The sequence below is a fragment of the Neopsephotus bourkii genome, unplaced genomic scaffold (assembly GCF_033783945.1).
Source record: "Neopsephotus bourkii isolate Nb327-2 ecotype Australia unplaced genomic scaffold, CSIRO-AGI_Nbou_v1 NB_479, whole genome shotgun sequence".
Classification (NCBI taxonomy): domain Eukaryota; kingdom Metazoa; phylum Chordata; class Aves; order Psittaciformes; family Psittacidae; genus Neopsephotus; species Neopsephotus bourkii.
In genome coordinates, this window is record NW_026900980.1 from 2,498,228 (window position 1) to 2,523,787 (window position 25,560).

At 36.3% G+C, this 25,560-nt stretch overlaps 1 protein-coding gene across 6 annotated transcripts in view; it reads right to left on the minus strand.

Moving 5' to 3' along the window:
- Window positions 1-25,560, minus strand: part of AKAP9 (A-kinase anchoring protein 9) — a 78,734-nt gene that overhangs the window by 45,398 nt on the left and 7,776 nt on the right. For 5 of the 6 annotated variants that reach the window (XM_061350121.1, XM_061350118.1, XM_061350116.1 and 2 more), the window contains 16 exons: window positions 23,038-23,193; window positions 21,928-22,125; window positions 18,602-21,040; window positions 16,881-17,094; window positions 16,065-16,144; window positions 14,281-14,419; window positions 13,711-13,832; window positions 11,680-11,785; window positions 11,109-11,307; window positions 7,369-7,465; window positions 6,603-6,695; window positions 5,037-5,399; window positions 3,862-4,086; window positions 2,135-2,275; window positions 1,478-1,581; window positions 568-773 (listed from right to left, as the gene is read on the minus strand). In XM_061350121.1, the coding sequence (XP_061206105.1) occupies window positions 568-773; window positions 1,478-1,581; window positions 2,135-2,275; window positions 3,862-4,086; window positions 5,037-5,399; window positions 6,603-6,695; window positions 7,369-7,465; window positions 11,109-11,307; window positions 11,680-11,785; window positions 13,711-13,832; window positions 14,281-14,419; window positions 16,065-16,144; window positions 16,881-17,094; window positions 18,602-21,040; window positions 21,928-22,125; window positions 23,038-23,097 (4,786 nt within the window). In that variant the 5' untranslated portion in view covers window positions 23,098-23,193. The remainder of the gene's footprint in view (window positions 1-567; window positions 774-1,477; window positions 1,582-2,134; window positions 2,276-3,861; window positions 4,087-5,036; window positions 5,400-6,602; window positions 6,696-7,368; window positions 7,466-11,108; window positions 11,308-11,679; window positions 11,786-13,710; window positions 13,833-14,280; window positions 14,420-16,064; window positions 16,145-16,880; window positions 17,095-18,601; window positions 21,041-21,927; window positions 22,126-23,037; window positions 23,194-25,560) is intronic. The other variant, XM_061350120.1, reaches the window with a different exon arrangement.

Below are 25,560 nucleotides of genomic sequence, written 5' to 3' on the forward strand. Positions count from 1 at the left end.
TGTCCTAACTAGCACTCCTCCAAACAGCTGATTGGCAAATCCTGACAGTCAGAAAGCTCCTGGAACTGTTTCTCAAAGGCTATTTGCATGCAGTCACCCTCTTTAGAAGGCTAAGGAAGGCCTCAACCACATAATATATATACAGGCTGCCCCATGCCAGCTGGCCTCAGTGAGCAGCAACATCCCTATGTACACTTAGTGCACTAGTAGGGATACAGCCTTTGACACTAGCTCCCACTCCCCATACACAGAGGAAGGTGCAAAGTTGGTGGAAAATACCATGGAGCTACTTTTAATTCTCTTTCTCTTTGCACCCTTCAATGGGAACATACTTATTTTTTATTTTCTTAATCACTTTCCCATTCCTTTGCAGGCTTTGAAACATAGATAATGTGTGGTAACTGTCTTGCGGCATGACAGAGACAACTCCATAAATGTTGTCTCTTAAGCAGAGATGTCATATGCATTCAAATAAAAAAAGTTAAAACTCTATTTTTGATTAAAAATTTCAAAACTAAAGGTTGTTTAAATCTATAATGAAAGTATGCAAAACCATACAACCATTACCTTTTTCATACCCCACAGTGATACAGGGTTTTACTGACTCCTCTGTCTCTGTGCCCCATCCAACTGGTTTGGAAGGCTGGCCTTTTCCAGACTGATCCAGTAACCCAAGCACATGGCGACCAATTGTCTCCTCCATTGCCACAGTTGTCTTCACAACTTCTAAAAGAATCTTCATGAGTTTTTCATTAGCCTTCTGAAAAGCATCCCTGCAGGACAAAGACTAATCAGTCCTGATTTTCCTCTGCTTTCAAAATGTTTAATCCCTTACACACCCTTGCAACAAGGAAAGATTTGCAGTTTAAATGATTTCTTTAAGACTAAAACCACATCATATACGTAAATATTAAAGCACATTTGTGTTAGAAGTCAATTCTTTTTACAAAATATGTAAAAAGTCAAACTGTTTATCAAAAGTTCTACTTTACCTTGGTTTTTTAAATAGCTGTTCTTTTAAAACAGAGGTCTACTTGCCTGGTATTCATTATAAATATTTCTCAAAGTGACAGTTAAGAAGATTGTTCCACTACACAGATCAAAATGTTACAGAACAGTCAAAAAGTATCATCAAATACAACAATCATATTCATATAAGCTTATTTCATGTATATACATACAATGTGTATACACATACATATGTATAAATTATATAAATGATTGCACACTAGTGCAATATGAAAGACACACTAAAACACCCTAACATTTGTCTCATCTTCTATGCCATTACATTGTTGGGCTTTATAAAAAGCCCAACATTGCTTAATCTGAAGTATGTAAGCTTAGAAATACAGTTATTTAGAATGAAAAATTACACCAGCAGCCAGGATAAAGCTTATAAATATTATCAATTTAACAAGAAGAATATGATTACCAAAACTAAAAAAAATAATGTTTTCTTAACAGTTCTAAGCACCTTTCTTTAGAAAGAAGAGCTGAAGATGTTTCATCATGCTTTCTTCCTCCATCTTCATGCTCAAAGATCTGCTCTCTCATGTCGTTTGGGTTTTCATTTTCATTCTGAGTAAGTTTTTGCAGAGGGAGAGAAGACAAAAGGAACAGAAATCCTGTCATGCCAAAGTCAACATATTCTTCTTGTATGCAGTAGAATACACCACTGAAAACCTAAATTAGTTGTGTTTTGTGAATAAAACTTCTGCACCAAATTGCAGATCAAGAAATACTCTCCCAGTGTGGAAAAATTAACTAAACCAAATAAAAACAAAACAGGAAATCGAAGGCAGGGCCTATTAGAACTTTGCTATGCTGAATAAACAGACCTTGGATTTTCTGTTGGCGTTGCTATAGCAATATGAAAATGTGACTTTACCTAGGCAAATAGGTACAGTAACAAACCCCACCTTCAAGCTGTTAAAATACCTTCTGCTTACCTGAAGTGAAAAAAATAAAAAATATGCCTACCAGCACCACCTTTTGATTCTTAAACCTGTTCTGTTTAAGCAATACTCAACATCTTTTAGGAAAATATATTACACGAAAAGATTAACAGCAAAAAGAAATCCTACCGGTTTGACATGCCACAGCTGCCAAGAAAGTCAAAGTCCATATTTACCTCTGTTTGTGTGCTGTTGTTTCGAAGCTCACAAGCCAGCTTTTCTCTTCCGGAAGCAGAATGTTGTTTTAATGATTCCAGTTCTTCTAAAAGCATTCTCTCTCTCTCTGCAACCAGGCTGTCATTCTCCATTGAGACATGCTACAAAAGAAGTGTTAGAGGGGCACACACAATTTTTTAAGCTTCTGAGTATTAGTGAGTCCTGTCACTTCTAATTTTTTACATATTTTGCACAATGAAATTTCAGTCCACCTCTTTATATGCTTACAAAGACATTGAAAGCTTTATATAATGAAATACAGCTAATAAATATTTTTGGCATCTTACATCTTCAAGATTTTAACAGCATTTTTATGCACTTTATAAAACACAGAGGTCACAACAAAAACTGGAAGGAATTTCTGGTTATTAGATGTTTTGCACAAGAAAAATCAGATGAAAATAAATTATTTTTATAATAAGCCTAGACACACCCTCTTTTACAAGACCTAGAAGTGTTCATGGCATAAACACAGCATACACGTTCCCATGCAGTTTTTATGGATAAACACCCTTGGCATTAAAAACTTGAATAAAGCCAGCAGCATAAGTTCTGCTTAATGCTTTTAACTATTTTCAGGAATTTGCAACCCCTGATGAAAGATGTAATTGCAAATTGACAAAGAGATAAAATGAGATAGGCTGCATATACTGAAAGATTATCAGGCTAGACGCCTACTGAGCATTTAAGAGAATCATATACCTGATGCTGCTGGAAAAGACACCTAGGATACAAGTAACTAGCTCTCTAGATTACCCACCTCACTGAACCAAAACAAACAGAACAGGACCAGGTTTGGATAAGGTCTGAAGGAACATAAAGCTTTGTTTTAGAATTCACTGATTACTGTTTTCACATGCGCTTCTGTAATGTTACATTGCTGAATGTAAATCACAGCAAGACAAATTCTTCTTCATTCTGTTTACTTTGCTTTTTGAAGGAAGAAGGAAGGCAAGGCTATAAAGGACATTTTTGAAGACTTAATAATTAAGATAAATTATTGAGTTTCATTACAATACCTGCCATAGGATTTGAACTGGTGCAGAGTGATTGCAAGTTAAGTTTAAAAGGCAAAGAAACAGTGGTGTTACCCACCAAATCTCACAGATCTTTTTTTATTCCAATAGTCTAAGAACTTCATCTCCCATGCAAAAAAAAAAACCACACAAACCCACCAGAAAAAGGGAGAAAGCCATCAATATTGTTCAAGTTCAAACTTAAAGTGGGGATGAGGAAAAAATGAAGAATTATACACTATTTATAGTATCTCTAGCCATGGCTGGTGGTTTCATTGATGTAAACAGATGTTAGCCTGTATCCTGTGCAAGGCCATGTATCTGCAAGGTGGCATGGTTTACAATGCACCTGCACTCACTCACTCACTCACTCTCTCTTCTGGCTGCTATGCAACACTGCAGGTTTTCTCCAGGTTAACAGAATTCAAAATTGATCCATCACTAACTGAACTTTGAAAATGAGAAATATGCCCTTTACATATATGCATATATGTTTGTATATATAAACATACAAATAGATAATGCGTGTGTGCACACATGGGTATGTATACATACATATAGCAAGTATGTGTGTGCCTCTATTTCAAGGGATACAAGTATAAATAAATATAAATCTGCCTGCTGTCCCTTTGTTACTCAATGAGTTAATATGAGTTAAAACTCCGTATTACCTCAGCTAATTGCACTTTAAGACTCTCAAGCTCTGCTAAGAGTTGCTCTTGATTTTCTTTTTGACGTTCCATTTGCTGCATGTGTCCTTGCCTCAGTAATTCCGTTGCCTGCTGATGTTCCTGATATTGCCGTACCAGCTCCTGTCTCATGTCTTCCAAACGTTCCTCATATAACAACAGCTGACTTGCTGTTTCTGTGTCTGGTGCTGTCATCTCACCGTAGTGCTGAAATATTGGAATTATTTTAGCATTTTATGTCCAATGACAGTTTGTAGCAAGTATTTAAATAAATTTTAGAAAATCCTTTCAGAAATTGAAGTAGCCATCACGAAAGCATTATTTTGGTGCCTGCTTCCTGGAAGGTCCAGGCTTAGAATTATTCTCAAATTACAAGACAAGTTTTCAGAAGTAACTGTGAACAGTGTTACTTTAACTCATGCTTTTTAGTTGGTGGGAATCTCATCAGAAAATACAGTGGCAGACATATATGTGTGTATAACAACAGAAGTTTGAGAGAGCAGTATAATTCAAAACAAGAATATTACATTTTCTCACGGTCAAGATAATACAAAATCAGAAAGTTTAACTGCTACACAAATTTGAAAGTGTAATTTTTGCTTCAAAAAAGCTGAGGATGAAAACGTGGAGTCAAAATTTATGACTGCTTTTTACCGTATTTATTCAACCTTACCCCCACCCCATGTTTGCGATATGTTATCTGTATATTTTAGATAATACTTTTATAACTTCTGTGTTCATCTGATATCCTTTATCACAAGGGGCTCAAACTCTTTAAGCACTATTAGTAATATGTTCTTTGTATAAACACTAGAATATAGCCTAGCTTATGAAAAGCCTTAATACAATTTATGGCTTGCAATACAGTTGTATCCATGAAATGGAATAATCCATTTTCATGTAGCCAGTGTCATATTCCTTTCCTCACAGCATAACATAACACTATGGTAGTCAGGCAGAACACAAGGAAATAACGGTAGATAATTCAGGTTTAAAGTTGTCACACCTTTGAAAGGAAAATACTTCAATGAAATTTTAATCTTCATTTCTTTCTCTGCAGTATTCGTTTTTCCCATTGAAATGAAGCGTAAATGCATTGGAAAGAAAATTCAGACATAGTGTTACACACTGCCAATTATTTTCTTAAGAACACTTACTGGTGTTACTTCTGCTTTAAGACCTTCAACATGAGATAGAAGTTCTTCAGAAATCACTGATTCATGTGTAGTCTGTCCTAATACACAACTAGGCTTGCTATTAGGATGAAGCTGTTCTCCAAGCGAGTTGATCTCACCAGACTCTTCACTGAGTTCCTTGCAAAGTGACTTCAGTTCTTCATTCTTATTCTCTTTTCCTGTTGCTTTTCTGAAAGGGCTGTCAACCTCTTCACTGTATTGCTTTTTGATTTCAAAATGCATTCCCTGTTGATATACAGTTTGTGTTTCTGCTTCTTCCTTCTGCCTAGCAACTCCCGACAATTCAGTTTGTTTGGCAAGTTCTACACTCATTGACACGATTACCTGAATAAATAAGGAAAGACTGTATTAGTTTATGCTTCACAGAAACTCATTACTATCAATAACATAAGTACTAAAAGTTCTGAACTATGACCTTTTTCCCCCCAGAAGAAAACAGAAATTTAAAAGAAGAGAGACACACTGCCAATCTCATCAACAGTCATATCTCAAAATACAGAAATGCTGCATTTATGGTAGTTTAATAAACTATGATGCCATTTTCAGTTAAAATACATTATTTAACACAGAATTATATAGTTCTTTTTTAAAAAAGATTCTATCAGGTGGCTTGTAAAAGCCCTGGCATACTGATATAAGTGCAGCTGTGCCAAGTCTTTTCTACCTAACCAAGCATCCTTTGTAAACTTTTCACTGACATAAAATTTTGGGCTGTATCAAGACAGCAGAGCCATATGCTTGATACTCAAAACAGGAATTTTCCTTGATCAGAAAGAAACTTCTATTAGCATTAAATAGATTCAATTGTAGTCACAACAGGCTGGTTGTGACCAATAAGTATCTCTTTCTAATAGAAATACACCCCTTTTCCAATTATGTGAGCCGTTCTTTTCTAGATACAGAATACAGACATTTATAAGGTAAGCTACAAAAAGTGTAAAAAATTAGAATAATAAATATAGAAGTGTTACACTTGAAAACACCCAATCCTTCTTTTCAAGAAAATGTGAGTTTGTTTATTGAAGTTAAATTGCTCTTAGGAAAACAACAGCCAATCACGTACTTCATTTTCTCATAAAGAAGGGTTTTCTTGGCACCAGATGAGAGAAATGGAACTTTCAATCGAGAAATGCGGATTGCTTAAATTAATGTGATTACCCAGTGCTGGCTATAACCTTCTTAACTCTGACTGCAAACTTTTTTAAGAAGTACTCCTTTATTTTTTTCCAATGCTTAATTTATGCTAATTTGATGAAATAATGAAAGCAGCGATATTTTTTTCATTCTGCAAAGAATTTAAAACTATTTTGGAAGTAAAAAAGCAAGTAAATCCACAAACATTTTAATATAGCCTACCTATAAAAATCTTAATTTTCCTTATGATTCATTCATCCGATCCAAATAAAAACTATGCATTATCATAGACTGGCTGCTAGCATATGGTAATGCAATTGTCTGAATTGTCAGAAATGGCAAATAAAAATTACTGTACCTTACAAATGTAAAGTACCAAAATAAAAATAGTACCTTTGCTATTTCTTCTTCTAATCTTTCTTGGTACTGTTTTTCTAGCAACTGAACAGCATCCAGATCATTCTGCATTTCAATTTCACTAGGAAGCTGTAAAAAAAAAACAAAAAACAACACAACAAAACAAACAACAAAAAATGTAAATTTTGTAACAAAAAAGAATTGAGTAAAAGACTTCTTTCTGCTTTACACTGAACTTCAAATTTTGAGTCTGTAGCAACTCTTCTTCCAGCACTATTTTTACTGTCAAATGCAGAGAAAACAGGTGAGAAAGCACAGGATCACAGCATAAACCAGCATCGATATTTTTCAAAACGCAGAATTTTTGAGCCAGTTTTCAAGCAGTACTAGGGTAGGAATGTATTTGTTCTCTTCCATTTACATTTGGGTTTCAAGATCTTTGGGATTACTTTTTCAGTATTTCTCCTGAACCGCGCAGTCAACACTTCAAAAGTACTAAGATTTCACTTAAATCGCTCTTCTTTCTTAACTAGTGTTTTAAGGAAAGTCATGATCTTTTAAAGACTCCTGAAGAAATCCCAGAAATTGAACACTAATTTTCTTCCACTTCTGTAAGAAGCAGCCCAAACCAAATGTCTTTTTTTAATCTTACAAATAAGATTCTAAAAAAAGTAAAACCCAGGACCAATAAGTTTTATTGCACTTAATTCACAGAAATATTTCTCAGCAAAATTTTTATCTTTTTCCTCTAACGTGGACTAACAGCAGTCTAAATAGCACTAAGATGATAATTATATGATACCTCCAGTGCTTCATCTGTTCTCTGCTGATGAAGATTTTCAGTGCACTTCACTTTCCTGAAGACTTCTTTTAGTTTTATTTCTGGATTTGTGAATACACTAAAAATGCAGAAGAAACAAACAACTTAATTCAAAGCTATCTGAGAATATTTTGTGTTCAATAACTACACATAGTAAGATGAAGACAAAAGCACCTCTTTGAGTCATAAGGATATGTGAGAAACCAGAATGGATATGTGTACGAAGCCACGAAAACACTTAGAAAGTGGTTATATTTATTTTGGTTATTTTAAACTGACGTTTATCAACAGATTCACTGCTTTCTTTCATTCCTGTGCTATATTATTGAGTCATACATATGAAAACAGAAAGAAATTTAATATGATTCGTTTTATACTTAGATAACAAAATCCTGAAATATATTCAGAGACTGTCTTTTCCAGCAAACTGCTCTATATACTCAGAATGCTATAAATCAGTAAAAACCAAAATAATACCACACATCACCAAAATACACCACCAAAAGCATACGATACGGTACCAAACTACCTAAAAAAATATAACTCCTACAGAATTTGTGACCTGCTACTACAAAGAAACAAATCCCTTGCTAGAAGACAGGGTACAAACCAGATTAAGTTAGAAGATAAGCTTATTGTTTGTGAGACAACCTAACTACACTAGGGTTTTACAGAGAGCATGAAGCTTTTGTTTTGCTCAAATCTGGGAGCTGGTTTTAAATAATCTTGAAATGGAGTCCAGAACAGTAATTTTAGAACACTTGAAATGTTGTAAACTGTGAAAAGCAGCCAATTATTTTTAGCATTCACGTTTAATTTGATGAATGTAGAGCAGTAACTGTTCTCTTTTCTGATGTTGCAATAGGATATACAACCAGATGAACATAGGGATGTGAAAAGGAACAGGGAGGGATTCTATAATTACACTGCAAATGTAAAGATGGACTACGGGCAACGTGGGCCCTCTCCGGAAGCTATCGGGAGAACTGGCTGCCCCAGTTTTGGAGAAGTTCTTAATGACTTCTTTGCCTCAGTCTTCACTGGCAAATGCTCTGACCACACCACCCATGTCTTAGAAGGCAGATGCAGGGACTGTGAGAATGAAGACCTTAAGCCCACTGTAAGAGAGGATCTGGTTTGAGACCATCTTAAGAACCTGAATGTGCGCAAATCCATGGGACCTGATGAAATCCATCCGTGGTCCTGAAGGAGCTGGCAAATGAAGTTCCTAAGCTATCATAAGTCTATCATATTTGAAAGTCATGGCAGTCAGGTGAAGTTCCTGATGACTGGAAAAAGGGAAATATAACCCCCATTTTCAAGAAGGGGAAAATGGATGACCCGAGGAACTACAGACAAGTCAGTCTCACCTCTGTGCCTGGCAAAATCTTGCAGCAGATTCTCCTGGAAGGCATGCTAAGGCACATGAAAAACAACAAGGTGCTTGGTGACAGCCAGCATGGCTTCACTAAGGGGAAATCCTGCCTGACCAATTTGGTGGCCTTCAATGATGGAGCTACAGAACTGATGGACAGCAGTAGAGCAGTTGATGTCATCTACCCAGACTTGTGCAAAGTGCTTGACACTGTCCCACACAGCATTCTTGTCTCTAAATTTAAGAGACAGCAATTTGATGAATGGACCACTCGGTGGATAAAGAACTGGCTGGATGGCCGCACACAAAGAGTTGAGGTCAATGGTCCAGTGTCCAGCTGGAGACCAGTAACGAGTGGTGTCCCTCAGGGATTGCTTTTGGGACCAGTCTTTCTCAATATCTTTGTCACTGACATGGACAGTGGGATTGAGTGCACCCTCAGCAAGTTTGCCGATGACACCAAGCTGTGAGGTTCAGTTGATACGCTGGAGGGAAGGAATGCCATCCAGAGGGACCTTGACACGCTTGTGAGGTGGGCTGATGCCAACATCATGAAGTTTAACCATGCCAAGTGCAAGGTCCTGCACCTGGGTCAGAGCAATCCCAGACACAGCTACAGGCTGGGCAGAGAAGAGATTCAGAGCAGCCCTGGGGAGAACGACTTGGGGATGCTGGTCTATGAGAAAATGAACATGAGCCGGCTTCAGTGTGTGCTTGCAGCTCAGAAAGCCAACGGTATGCTGGGCTGCATCAAAAGGAGCGTGACCAGGTCGAAGGAGGTGATCCTGCCCCTCTACTCTGCTCTCGTGAGACCTCACTTGGAGCAGTGTGTGCAGTTCTGGTGTCCTCAACATAAAAAAGACATGGAACTGTTGGAAGAAGTCCAGAGGAAGGCCACGAGGATGATCAGGGGGCTGGAGCACCTCCCTTATGAAGTCAGGCTGAGAAACAGCATGGAGAAGAGAAGGCTGCATGGAGGCCTCATAGCAGCCTTCCAGTGTCTGAAGGGGGCCTGTAGGGATGCTGGGGATGGACTCTTCATTAGGGACTGTAGTGGTAGGACAAGGAGTAATGGGTTCAAACTTAAACAGGGGAAGTTTAGATTGGATATAAGGAGGAAATTCATTCCTGTAAGGGTGGTGAGGCACTGGAATGGGTTGCCCAAGGAAGTTGTGAATGCTTCATCCCTGGCAGGGTTGGATGAGGCCCAGGTTGGATGAGGCCTTGGGTGACATGGTTTAGTGTGAGGCATCCCTGCCCATGAAGGGGGGTTGGCACTAGATGATCTCAAGGTCCTTTCCAACCCTAGCTATTCTATGATGCTATGATTCTAAAACATCCCCAAAAAAATCCCCAGGCTTTGCCTGGAGCTATATTCCTACTTAAGATTAAAAGATACAGCAATAAATGAGGTATGGAGAAGCAGTATGCATGATCATTCCGCAGGTTACTGACTACACCATTAAAAGACACTCCTCTTCAAGCTTAAGACATAATGAGACAGGTGTCCATACTACGTTATTAGAAACCAAGGTATGTACTGGTCTAGAAACATTTGTGTAAAACTCCAGTTTAATTTTAATGTTTAAAACCTGAACTTAAGAGAATGCAACTCTTCATAGGAATTTTCTTCAAGTACCAATAATTGCTATAAATGCTTATGAAACATATGGAAAATGAATTTTAAGTATTTTATGTGAACAACTGCCATAGATTAAATCAGAACACTAATGGCCCATTTTAAAATAATTTAGAAATCATATATGAGTATTTATAATTTGTCCTGGCCAACACACATACAGAAGCACAGTTTCACAAAATGCATTTTGAAAATGTTAATAGTTTGGAGTTTTTTTTTAAGAATTAAGAAATAATGAGGGATCAGAAGGAGGCTCCACAGTTGTCAGAACCCCCCAAGACACTCAGACTTCTTTCAGGTTTGAACTCTCACCACGGTCAGGGTCAGGAGAAGGCTGATGAGTGTGTGAAAGCCAGAAAGCTTAAAGAGGGCCTCAACTCTGCCTCAGACTTTATCGCTACGTATCATCCTAGAAAATATTTTATTTCATGCAACTATGTCTACACAAGGTATCTCTAGATGTAAAGTACATTGCCTGGAGTTTTGAAGGTTAAAAGTGCTCTGTTAAGCTGGAAGTTTTGAAACTACTGCTAAAAAGCTCATGTATATGAAATAGTATTTATACATTCTTCTGATTACCAAATCTTGCTCTATTAACTATAAAAATATAGTAAATTCTAAATGCTATACTACTTAATTTGCATTGTTTATGTCATTTCTTCATAACACTTAACTTTTGGAGGATCAAAACAATGTAGCGACTAATACCTCATATGGTCAGAGGATACCCCAGCACTATGAAGCTTATCTTGCAGACGGACAATCTCTGTAGTGTATCTCTCTTCACTTTCTTTCAGCTGCTGTTGGAAATAGGACCGGAGGTGTTCCAGTTCTTGAGTATGCTGTTCTTCAAGTTGTGTTTTAAGGTTTCCTATCTCCCTCAAACAGTATTCTTGAATTGTAGGATCTGTATGCAGGTAATTTGAAGGGGGGAAATAAATGACATCAACTCTCTCCAAAATTAACAGCAGTGATGGACTGAATTATTATTGTGGTTAATATTTTCTTCTACTATCATATCAATTACTTTTCCACGAGAAAAATTATAACTTAATCTTCCATTTGTCAAAATTGCATTTGATATGGGTAACAGAAATTTAACTGTGGAAAACCTGAAAAGACTAAACAAAAACCATCTCACAGATTTAATCCTGAAATATTTTAGAGATTTAAGAAAATCATGTATTCCAAGCTGTAGTAAGCTATAGATTGGTTAAAATTTAAAGTAATTGTCTCTCTGAATATACATAGATTAAAACAAGCATATGCATCTTTTTACCCATTAGATCCTGCCAAGTGGTCTGCAGACATTCCTTTCCTGTTTCCCGATGACTGCGTTGCTCTTCTTTTCTCCTTTCTGGAGAAGACAGCCATGGTTTTTTGACCTAAAAAATAACACAGTGAGTATAAATGACAACATTTTGTCTAGCAATGATGCAAAAATATTAACTGTAATTATAAATGTATAAGAATTGGTGGCCAATGCTTAAGAGATTGTAAGCAGTGTAACTATGTGTTTCATTTTACAGCCTGAATAACCAAGTATACTTTTACAGGCAGTTGATCAGCCTGTACAGAACATCCACTGTAAATCTCAAAATCCTCTCTCTGGATATAAATTGCTAAGTCACAATTCCTCTGACCCCAAAAGCACTAGTCTTCCTCTCCTCCTTGCAGTGGAAGTACCTAATACCCTCTTCAGGCCCAAGATGCAGCTTTCACATACTCTTTTTTTTTTTCCCTGTACATGTATATCCATCAATACACATGACCTGCAAGCATCTCTAGCTATGGTTAGTGTACTCCATTTAACACATGGAAGTACCTAACCTCAAATTTACTAATAAAATTTGTCTTTAGGAATCCCAAGGCCCCGAGATCAGTGTAGAAGTTCAAAGCAAGCAAGACAACCTTGGTGGAGGAGGATAAGGTTAGGGAACAGAGTGGACATGAACCACGTGGTGGTGGGTGATGGGATACACCAAGGAGTGACGAAGGAGATAGTTTATATTCCTGTGAGACCATTCTCAATTATCCTTGAAAAGTCATGGTGACTGAGGGATTTCTGAGGACTAGATGAAAACAGTCCTACCTTCAAGAAGAGAAAGAAGGAAGACTTGAGGCACTACAGGCAAGTCAACCTCACTTTGATCTCTGGGAAGGTGATGGATTAAATAATCCTGGAAATAATTTCCCAACACACAAAGCTGAGAAGATTCTCCATTTGGGAGCAGTAAGTATGGATTTATGACAAGAAAAATCATTCCTGACCAGCCTTTTGACACCAACTCCCACTACATGGTCATAGCAAACTGATGAAGAATGGGGAGGGTGACTGAAAACTAGCTGAATGGCTCAGCTCAAATGGTTGTCATCAGTGGCACAGAGTCCAGCTGGAAGCCAATAACTAGTGGTGTACCTAATGGGTCAATAGCAAAGCCAATACTGGTTAACCTTTTCGTTAATGTCCTGGACAATGAGACAACAGTGCACCCTCAGCAGATTTGCAGACTATACAAAACTGGGATACACCAGATGGTTGTGCTGCTGTTTCAAGAGAGCTTAACAGGCCACAGAAATGGGCTGAGAGGAGCTTCATGAAGCTCAACAAAGGCAAATGACAACTCCTGCAACCTAGAGAGGAACAGCCCTGTGCACCAGTACATGCAGAGAATGGACTGGCTGAAAGGAAAAGGACCCTGAGGGCCTTGGTGAGTGCCAAGCTGAACAGGAACCAGCAATGTGCCATTAGGACAAAAGTCCAATAACCTCCTGGGCTGCATTAGGAAGACCATTTCCCATGAGGCTGACGGAGGAGATCCTTCCTCTCTACTGGTGAGATGCATGCAGAGTGCTGGGTCAAGTGCAGTACTCCCAGTAGAAGAGAGAAACAAATACACTGGCATGAGTCCAGTCGAGGGTCACAAAGAAGGTGGGAGGCTTGGAGCATGTGTCTTACAGCGATAGGCTAAGAGAGCTGGGAATGTGTAACCTGAAGAAGAGAAAGCTGCCCAATGGGTTTGTGGAGTCCTCATCCTTGGAGACACCAAAAAATTCAGCTGGACGTAGTCCTGGGCAACCTCCTCTAGCTGCTTTATGCCAGTGGCTAGATTAGATGAACTCCAGAGGTGCCTTCTAAGCTCAGCCATTGTCACAATGCTGTGACACAGGCAGCTTTCTCCAGTTTACCAAAACATTGCCTTACTTTGCCACTCAACCAGGATACATAAATGCTACTTCAAACACATTCTTATGCTCACCCAGAGGGAATTTGTGCAACAGAAATCTCAAAAAAGCATAAAAAGTTTACCTGTTTACAGTCCTTCATCAGCTGTGTTTGAAGTGCTTTCAGCCTACTGTATTCTTCCGTTATCTTGTGTAGAAGTTCATCCATACGTTCTTGTACCACTAAATTACACAGATAACCAGGGACTTAGGAAAAAAAAAAAGAGAAATCAGTCATTTTGCCATAGATTTTATTACAGTGAATGGCTCATAAGTTCTCCACTAAAGAATTATTTCATAAACATTACATAGTATTGTAAAAAGTGAGGCTCCTTCCAAATTCTGGATGCATTTGTATGTAGTGCTGATATGTACGGTTTTTTGGGTAGAGCTGTTAGCTTCTACAAATGAAGGGGGGGGGGGGGGGAACTACAGTCCTACCAATGTTTTTCACCAATCTCCACCGTAATAAAAACAGTACAAGCAAATACTCATAACAAGAAATAAAAGTGGTTCAGAATATTGATACTGACAAAGTCTCTAAAGCAGCAATTTAGGCTTGTTAGGTAGCACCTGAACAACTAATGGCAGAACTGCTAGACTGAATTACTTTAAATAGGTATTTTTAACCAGCATGATAGTACAATGCCACTACCTTGAGCTTGACCTCTGTGTACTGGTAATTCTACACTCAGTTGTTCTTTCACAGCAGGAGGTCTATGGAAAATATCCTGCTCCCTACTGCCAACTTCTATAGCAGCTGAAGAATGTTCATTCTGAGTGTCACACAAAACCTATACAAGAAATGAAACAATGAAACAGTGAAGAATTTTTAATTAATTTATCAATCACAATTCAAAAAGAAAACAGGAGAAATTGTGGCAAGAAAGTATTTTTTGTGAATATTATTTTCTGTGGAAATAATGGCACAGATGTTCTGTTGAGTTTTAAGAACCTAGATGATGTTTAAAACTCCTGACAAAAGAAACAAGAATGGAAAGACATTTCAGTAAAAAACACATACACATATTTTGGAATTGTTATTTAATTTGGAACTGCCAAGTATTAGAATCTGGCAGTGAAAGGCCTCCTTGATTAATGCTAAAGGCAAATTTACATTGTAAATGTCTCATCCTCATACAGTGCAAATTTTATTTAGGATTCCCTACAGCAGAAATTTGTATCTTTGTAGAGACTACAAATCATCTTGCTCTTAAGTACTGAACAATTAGGATAAAAGGGATGGCAAAAGAAAACTCAAGTATGTCATAAACAGACTGCCTCACTTTGTTGGTGCTATGTGGCCAGCAGAATAGCTGCCATACTTACAATGAGTAGACAAACAGAAGATTTATCCGTATGATTTCAGAAGATAAATGATACCTCAAAGGAAACATCCTACTCAAAGCACACAGTGGGATTCTTTATGTAAACATTTGGATCTCAATAGACAGCAAATTCAACTTAAGAAGTAAGATAATAATTTCTCCAAAAGCTCAACATGGAATCATGATTGGCAGTTTTTCCCAGCTGTGAAACAACTAATGCCAAAGACTCTCATTCAGCTGCTACTTTCTGCAAGCTATCATGGAGTCCTGCTTAATCTCTCCAATGCTGGCACTCAAGTAAAGAAGTCCTGCTACCCAGTTTTCAGAAAGATGTTGAAAAAGGTCCAGCAAAGAAGGAAAAAAAACCCTACACCACCAAAAACAACCATTTTAAGTATTTTAAGATTGGAAAAACATGGCTTATAATGAATGATGGAAGTAGATGAATTTATCCAGAATTAAGTTTAATAAGTAACTTGATTCTTGGACAAAAAGTACCTGTAAGGGCCATTGATTACTAGTATTCTACACTAAACAGGCAAAATAGTAATACTGCTGGCTGATACTGGAATACAGACTAAAAATAAGCTTCAATTTTTGAAAATAATACTGATTTACTGAAAAAATACAGAGAGCAATTTGTGAGATTGTCAGGCACTTTTAAGTCTGTAAAAGATATTCTGCTGCAAAGAAAGAAATTACTACCTTACTGCAAACATGAGGGTGATGCCCTGTGTGTCAACATGTGTGTGACATCAGACCACTGTTAAATCAAAAACATATAGCCAAAGACATATAGAAAGAAAAAGAAACCCCAACTTCTGAAGTTGTAAATATAAGACAAATGTTAGATAGAAGATTAAAACTAAGTATAAAACAGCAGAATTGTCTGGACAAGGACATAAAACAGCTTAGGAAAAAAAAACCACCAAAACCCTTGCAATGTTATTCTGGAACATCAGGTTTATCAGTGTCTATTTTGAGGCCAATGCAAAGAGAAAAGCTGCAATGAAAACCTGTTAAAAAATATGTAGGAAAATAGGATGACTCACTGTACACTCAATTTTCCATTTTCAAAATTTCCATTCTAAAAAAGGCTGTTAAATCTTACCTGAGCAAGCCTAGAACATTCCTCAGTCACAGCTTCATTTAGCTTTTCTATAAGTCTTTGTGTAGATTTGACTTCATCATCTATGAATACAAATTATTCATATTATTTTTAAACACTAGATGCACAACTTTTCGAAGTCCTAATTTCCTGCCTTGGTGAGGTTGCCTCTTCAGCTCTTAGAAAGGCATAGTGTTTTGTTCCCATCCTTTCTGTTCCATCACATCCATTCAATATAATAATGTTCAAGAGGAGTTAAGCGAAAAGAAATGGCTTTGTGCATTCGTGAATTCTACAAAGGTTGAACTTTATAGAAACATACTAGCAGACAAAGAACTTATGCCAAAAAAATTACACAAGGGCAAATCATGAGATCACAGAAAAAGTAGGGATAGAAAACCATCACAACAACATAAAAGCTCACAGATGCAAAACAGTCTCAAGAGGTAGTAGAATCTTACTTAATGTAAGATAGAAGTCAATGCAGAAATTCAAAGAATAGAGAACTGAGAGAACAGAGCCCCAAAATATTTTGCTGATGCATTTGCTTATTATTTCAGGAAGGAATACAACCTTAAAGGTGAATCTATTATATAGTTCTTTACAATTAATTCACCTAATACATAATGGCAAAACATGAGTAGTAATGCTTCCTATCTCCTGATATAGGAAATACTCCCTGAGCAACAGACCACTTATAATGGGTAAACAATTTGGTACCTAAAAACGATTTACTGGACAGCTACATGCACATGTGCTTCTTTAAAGACATTGTTTTCCATATCAAAGGCCCTATTCGCATAATTTTGGTCAAGTTACCTGCTTGTTGAATTTTCAATGTCTGGAGCTCCAGCTGATGCATTTTTTTCAGATCATTCATCTCTTGTAGATGACTATGCACAAGTTCCTCCTTAAGACTGCAAAGTGCACTCTCTTTTTCTGCTTTCAAGTGCTCACGAACCTGGTCCACATGAGCTGAATAAACCAGAGACAGGCAAATGCGCTGTGCTTCCATCTGTAGCTGTAAATCAGTCTTTGAAAAAAAGACATATATGCAGTTTTGAAAAATCAAATTGTAACCTAACAGTATGAAACCTCAACTTAAAATAAAAAAAGGAATTAAAATCAAGAAAACTCGATACGCTTCAATTCCTATTTTGCAGCAATAAAACCCCAACAAATTCTACCCAGATGAAGTGAGATCAATATCACTACCAACAGTGTAGGTTAAGAAAGTTTTCTCCAAACACAGGAAAAAAAAAGACGATTGTTAGCAGACCTTAAAAACATTCATTCCCAACATTCTAGTATGAACTTTGGGGGATGTTATTCCTAAGCTATGCATGTTTAGGATATGCCAATAATAAGCTATTTAGAGTTCAAGTTTGAAAAGGTTTTTAGACACCTACAGACCATGATGATTTTTTACTTCTAAGGCAGGAAATTGCAAGACTGTTACCACAGCCTCATAAAAAAAAAAAAAAAAAAACCAACCAAACAAAAAAACTCACCCCAACCCCCCCACCCCAAATTATACAGCTGTTAACTCTTTTCTATAACCTCACAACTGTTTCAGTGTGGCTTTGCTTTTTATTTCTTAGGAAATGAATGAACTACAACACAACATGAAATTAGGCAGTGGTGGTATCAGTTCACAGTTGGGTGGATTTTTAGAACATGGATAACTCCCCCCACCCCAAAAAAAAAAAAAAAGAAAAAAAAAATTAAAAGAAGAAGACTGGTTAACATCTATTTCTACACAAAACTTAGTTGCATACCTCTTTCACCATGCTATTCAACTTCATCACTGTATATAAATTTAAAGCCAGATTTAGGATTCCAGCATTAATTAAATACTGGTAATGCAATACTTAGCTATTTTTACTGACAAACAGCAATTCTTTCAATACTACCTGCAACTCATTTACACTACCAAAAATTACAAGCAAAATTTCCCCAGCAAAACACAGATTGGTTAGAATCACAACATGTGTAACTCTGTATCTTCACACATTTCTCACGCATACGGATACATGTCTTAAGAAGCGAAAACTGCATATAGATAAAAGTTTTGAAAATGGGGATGAGTATTTCACAAGATTGATAAAAAATGACTGGTGCAGTCAAGAGTTTCTATCTTTATATTGTTCGAATGAGCACTTAGAGAACAGAAAACCTAATCACAGATTAAAAAAAAAATATGTTCTGAGTAAGTCTTCACCTCAAGTAACTTAAATGCTACATCAAAGTGCAAAGTACTCCAGACATCACCTTCTTACCTGTTATTGTTGTTGCTGATTTAATTAAATGTCAGGGAAGAGTATCTCTTTCACTTAAAAAAATGCACCCTCACACACATTGACTGTGGTTATCATTCCGGTGATTCATGTAAAAACCACTGTTAACCACTGGCCATGTTACCACACAATTTGACCATACACCTGTACTTAAAGCATATCTAACAGGAAAAATACGATGCAAATTTCCAAGTACAAAGTTTCACAGGTAAACTGTTTTCTATACTGCTTTATGTAACATACCTGTTCTGATTTTAAGGCATCCACCTGCTGCTGAAGATTCTTTTCACTCTGGGTAACAGCTATTGACGATGTTTCATCAGACAGCCTGTCTGTCATCCCATGCAAATGTTCTACAAGAGACTGTTCTGGTTTCAACATTTGCTGAACTTCCTTTCTTTTCGTCACTTCATGACTGATATCTTTACCTGAACCTAGATTTCCTCTTACATTTATTCCTTCATCAACTTTATTCCTTGGACCAGCAGTTTTACTTCTACTTTCAGATGCTGGAGCAGAAGTTTTTAGAGATTTTCCTTTAGAACATTTTGTCTTAGGAAAATTACTACTACTATTTCCCCTCTGTACATGGCTAATTATGACTTCTAGTTCTTTACATTTTGCTAGAACTTGTTCTTTCTCATCTTTTAAGGATTTAACTTTTTCATTTAAATGACAAATTTCATTATGTTTTGACTTCAACTGTTCAGCGACACTGGAAAGTCTCAGGGATAATTCCAGTTTCTCATGCTGGGCAACCTCAAGCTTTTCCATCAGTTCTGTCACATCTTTCTCAACAAAGTCTCCAGCCTCAAATGTGTCTACCCTAGACGCCTTGATTTCTTTACTCCCTTCAAAACCAGAAGTTTTAGTTTTAGATAGAACTGATCTATTGCTTTGTAAATAGTGAAGTTTTTCATTCAACTCTTTGAGTTTGATTTTATATTCAGCTTCCTGCTTTTTCTTATCCTCTTCTAAATCCGTTTTTGCCTTCAGAAGAGTAGCACATTCTTTCTGCAGCTCTTTGTAACTAGCTTCAAGTTTTTTCTCAGTAAATGCAAAGGCACTCTTCTGCCTTTCAGTATCTTCTTGGAGTTGACTGTTTTGGTTTTTAAGTTGCTCATTTTCAGTAATCAGCTTTTCTATTCTTTTTTGTAAGTCCAAAATTTCTGAATTAGAGCTAACACTGTTAAAAATAACATTCTCTTCAGAGCCTATCAGCATGCCTTTTAATTTGTCTTCCAGAGTTTTGTTTTCCCCCTTAAGAAGGTTATTTTGTGTTTCAAGTTCAGAACATTTTTTTTGAAGGCTATCTTCTCTCTCCCTCATTTGTTCCTGCATCAACTCAGTTTTCAGCTGCAACTCCTGAATTTCTTGTTCAAGGGTACCTTTTTCTTTTTCCTCTTGCCTAAGCACTTCAATCTCATTCTGCATCTCATGGATTTTAAGTGTCATTTCTTCACATTTAGAATTTACAACAGACTCCTGTAGATCTTTAAGGTTTGAAATCTCTAGTATCAACTGATTTTGCTTGGCGAGTAAGTTGTCATTTTCATATTGCACAGCTTTTATCTTTCGACTCATTTCATTTTGTACCTCATCTAACTGCTGCTTATGATGCATATTCAAGTTATCCTTAAGGCTTTCCATGTTGACCATGTGGTCTTTTTGTAAATCTTCTTTAAGTCTGGAAAGTTCCTCTTCATGACTAAACAGAAGATTTGTTCTCAGTCTTTCCAATTCTGCTTCTTGAGATTCTGCCATCCTGTCCAAAACTGCATCCTTCTCTCTTTCCAGCATTTCAAGTTTTATTTTGTAATTTGTGACTTCTGCCTCATGTTTTAATTCCAATTCCTTTCTAAATTCAGAGGCAGAAGCCAGCTGAGTTTTCAAATCTTCAATCATAAACTGGTGTTTTTCAGCTTCATTTAATTTACATTCCATATCCACTATATTTTGTTTGGCTCTTTGAACCTGTTCTCTTGAAAAATTCAGTTCTTGGAGAAGATCTTCAATTTTAGTTTGCTGAAGAGACCTCTCTGCTGAAATGACTTCCATCTGTTGCAACAATTCTTGCTTTATTCTTTTCCTTTCATTATCAGCATCTTGCAATTTTACATTCATTTCATTAATTTTAATAGTCATTAAATGCATTTGATCTTTATTAACATTCTCATTCAAAGACAGGCTTGAAGTTTTTTCCAATTCTACCTTTTGTTGTGAAAGACGCTGTTCCATTTCCATTGCATGTTGCTTAATTAATTCTTGCTTCATTTGTACAATCTGTTGGCCGTGCATTTCATCTAATTCAGCCTGAAGTTGTGCCAGTCTCCTTTGTGTTTCTAATTCCATTCTTTGCACAATGTCAGCTTCAGACTGGCTATCTTTGTAACATCGTTTCTGCAATTCTTCTACAGTTCCCATTAGCTGTTTTATTTCATCAGAACATTGTCTTTCTTTCTGTTTGTAGGTAGTAAGTTCAGCTCTCATATTATTTATCTCCTGCATCTTTAGAGAAATCTGTTCTTTCGATTCTTCAAGTAATTTACTGACATCTGATAATTTTTCCTTCAGCTCAAATGACTTTTTTTCTTCTTCTCCGAGTTTTGCTTCCAGCTCTTCAACTAATGCTTCTTTTTCTTGTAGTTTACTTAAATCTTCTCCCTCATTCTTTTGTTTTTCCTTTAAAAAATGAGCAAAACCATGTTCTTATTTTTAGTTTGATAACTGAACATATATGAACATTTATACTTAAGACATTTGAACATGATGACTTTCTTTAGAAGGCTAGTGATCATTTACAAAAGGAAGTATACACATTTGTTGATCTAATTTGGAGGTTTTCTGTACCTTTGGAATAAGGGACAATCCCTGCCTCCCTGCCCTCACTTCATCCCTTAAAAAAAAAAAAAAAAAAAGGTCAAAAAAGAAAATAATCACATCTATTTTTTCCAGTTGTGCTCTGTTACTTAAAACAAAATTTTTTTGTAGTAGGTGCTGCAACCTACTGGAAGTTTTGTCTCTTGTCACTGGTAATGACAATTTTTTTTAGTCACTGTCCTCAGTGATATGGTTTAGTGGTGGGTCTTGGCAATCCTGAGGCAATGGTTGGACTTGATGATCTTAAAGGTCTTTGCCAACCTAATTGATTCTATGATTTAAGATATTTTCCATAAAGGATAATTAAAAAAAGGAATATGAAGAAAATAATTTATTCTTAAGAGAAAAGATTGTTCAAGCAGGTTATTTTGTCAGGGAAAAAAATGAAAAGAATGTAGTTTCATGAAGGCATTCTAATACACAATACAGTTTCATAATTTGTTGTAAATATTTCTGCAGTTTTTAAAACACAATATATACTAGTGACATAAAAAATTCATTTTTAAATAATATACATATTAAATGCTAGTTGACAGAACTGGTCTTAAAAAATTGGGATCTTTGTATGCATTATATGCTGCACACTCACACTTACAATCTCTGCTTTGACCCTTACATTTCAATGGAACCAGAAAATCCTGGAAAGAAAAACAGTCTAGGAAGAGAGATCTTTCTAGTACGGAACATACCACTTCATATGTGGTGATTTTGTCTCGAAGATGCGTAATCTGCAGTTCAAATTCTTCATTCTTTATTTGGTAATTCTTCAGCAGATATTCTTGTTCTTCTAGCTGTTGCTGATGTGATATTATCTGTTGCTTGGCTTGCAATAAATCAGCAGCTGTGCAACTATGGCTGGTGTTCCTTAGGGCTTCACTTGCCTGCAACTTAAATGTTAAAAAAACCCAAACATAAAGTATATCAAGTTTTTCAGAAACAGCTTACACTACATACAAACTATCACAAAATTTTGCAAGTTCTTTTAGGAGGAACTGAAATATGCTTTTTCTTTTGGGATGGACAACCAATGGAAAATATTTAATAATTGAATTGTTTTATGGTGAGCTAGCACAGGACAGCAGTGTCTCAGAAACATTTCTAAGTAGTAAAATGAACTAGTTCTAAGTGCTGTCCTCAAAATCAGATTTTTAATAGTAAATACTCAGACTTCAGAATATAACCCACTTGAAGTTCAAAAAAAGCAATATAAAGTGCTTAATCAGCATAAAATACTACAAAATTCAACTACAACACTATAAACTTTAGTCACAGATTAAGTGTCCACAGCATGTCAAACACCAGTGTTTTCTAGAACAAATCCTTCTCTGAAACTTAATTGTGTTATTTAAACTACCTTCTAATAACACTGCAAGAGGCAGGTTTTACCTAAAAATATAGGAAGGACTGGAGCACGAAATGATGGCCCACCAAAGTTGATGGCTGACTGCTTTGATTTCAAAGGGAACAGGGTGGATTTCTGCTCAAAGCTCTGAGAACTAATTACACAAGTGCTCTTCCTTAAGATAACTGCTATCATCCAGCACTTACCAGAAGCAATTACTACATACAAGAAAAGAAAGCAGACTAATCTTTATTATTTTATAGTGAATTAGTACAATAAATCAGGTATTATAATGACAGCTGTAGGGCCAGTAAAGTAACTGCTGATCTGTACTATGAGACCAATTCTTAAAGGAATGCACAGAAATTTGTTTCTGCAGGAAGTAGCCATTTACGGACCCTCCCAAGTGACACTGATTTACAACCCCCCAGAAACTATCTGTAGTCCTGTAACTTACATGCTGAAACTGAATTTGCAGTTTTTGACTTTGTTCAGTAAGCTCCAAGAACTCCCTCATAGTTTCATCCTTTTCTTTCCGTGCCTGCTGTAGGTTAGTAGTGAGCTGAGTGATAATGTCATCTCTTTTTTTGATAGCAGCTTCAAATTCCTGCAGCTACAAAAGACAATATTTAAACTATTAGTACACATCAAAGCCACAAAAACCCCACCCAAACAGAACTAACTTATTCTAGCTAAGTAAGAATATGCCCTAACCTCTCCATTTAAAAGAAGTTGTACAGACCTACTAGAGCATATTGCCCCTACACTCACAAATTCTATTTATAAATATTTCAGAAACAAACTTTCCCCCTCATTTAATAATATATGACCTCTCCATAAACTATATTTATGAAAGAACAAAATCTGAACCTTTAAGAGGATTGGTTAAATATGATAACTAAAAAGTGTGGCCACATACGCAAACCAACATAATGAAGCCAGAGTATCTATTCATAGTGTTTCAGCAATTTTGTACAACTACTCATGTACATTCATCTCTCACCAAGAATGCAATAAATGCATCCATCATACTAAATAGATACAAGGCAGTATCCTACATTGTGAACACGGAGAAATTATTCACAACTACATGAGAAAATCAGCTCAAGCTGCAAAACCGATACAGTGAACTTAACAGTTTAAACTTTTGGAATTGATGAAGCAATGATAAAAGTACAGGAAAAATCCTTTGCAAGTGTTTTATTTTTTTTGTAGCATTACACTCAGGCAGTCAGAAATTCTACAATATTAGTTGGGCCTATTTTCATGTGCAATTATTTAGACACGTTAATTTAAACTCACTTTGCCAATCTGAACTCTGTTAAAGCTAGTGGAAACTTCACCTCTATGTACTGCAAATTTCTCAGTTCATCACTCATCTTCTGTAACAGTTTTGTTAACAACGCCCCTACAAAGAATTTTCTCCAGGTTATATCCTGAGTCTTGAAGTTGAAATTATAATGCTTCCAGATAATGTTTACTGATTGAGAGGACAGGGATAATATTTAATGGGACATACAAAACAGAAGTTGCTAAAACAAGCCAAATTATGCAAAGAATCTGATGAATTTTTTTAAATTTCTTCCCAGAACACTGCAGTGAGCTCCTACTTTAAAAGCATGGACTTAGTGGAAATACTAGATGCTTGTGATAACAGAGAAAATTAGGAACGGATCAGACACGTGTGTCCTACCTTCCCCCTTTTACATCTGTTCAATGAAACTGACTAAGTAACTTTATGTGTTCCCATCCACACATTGTTAGACAGTAATTTTCAACTTTTTAAATTCAATTTTTTTAACAAACAGGCAGAACTAAAGCACACAACACATCTTTTGCACTCCCTATTTAAAAACCTTTTGTGTCTTCTGAAACATAAACCATAAACATTTCTCAACTGAGACATTATGCATTGTACCATCACCATCCAAAAAATATGCTGCAAATATTATAGTATTATTGTACCATAGCCTGTTTTGTTTAAATTTATTTTTAAAATAGTAATCAGACATTAAAAAAAATGCAAACATTTTCAGTTCTAGCTTTTTCACTAAAAACATTAGCCATGATTGTGGAATCTAGAATTATGTTTATGTTATTTATTAGACTATGACTATTATGTTTAGCACAACAGATACAAGACACAGTAATTAGAAGTTAAGCTTGACTTAAAATGCAACACCAGAAATTCACCAATGGACAAAGGAACAATAAATCACCTCCTCCAGAGCAATCAAAGATCACTCTAGCATGGTGGAAAACATGTCATCCATTTCACAGATAAAATACAAATGAAAGCAGAAAAAACTGAAACCATGCAATAACAACAGTGAAAAATGACTGAACAGTAGAACAATTTTTGATTTCTATAGTACTTTGCAAAAAAACCCAGAAAAACCACAATGACATGACCTAAATCCAAATTGAAAGATAGACATAAGTAAGATATGAAGCATGATAAAGCATTAACTTCAGTGCATTGCAACACTTGTTTAAACTGGAAGAATAGTCTTTACTTTAAAACCTAATTTTAAATTCCAATGGTATTTCTAAAGTAAGAAATACTTTCTTGTAATCTAAAGTTACTGGATATTTATTAAAAAATTCTGGCACAGTTGCCTTGTATTTCAGACTGTGAAGTCTGACATACAAACACTTTTTTGGTTCAAGGATCAACTCAGTTACATCATTCTTTGGGAAGTAAAACCTGGGGAATTTCTGACCTTGGAGGAAGGTATTAAAAAAAATGCAGCATTTGCACAACTAGCGAAGAATTTGGGCTTTTCTTGAAGAAAAGTCTTTCCATGCCCGATCTGAAGAAAGTCACTGGAAAGAAGACTGGAATTTTAGTCACATAATACAGAGAAAAACACCACACAGTGGAAATGCCATGCAAAGCAACAGAGTGCATGGTATGCGATTGACTGAAATTATGTGTAATTCTCTATCACACACTGACTGCATTCTGAACAGCTACCAT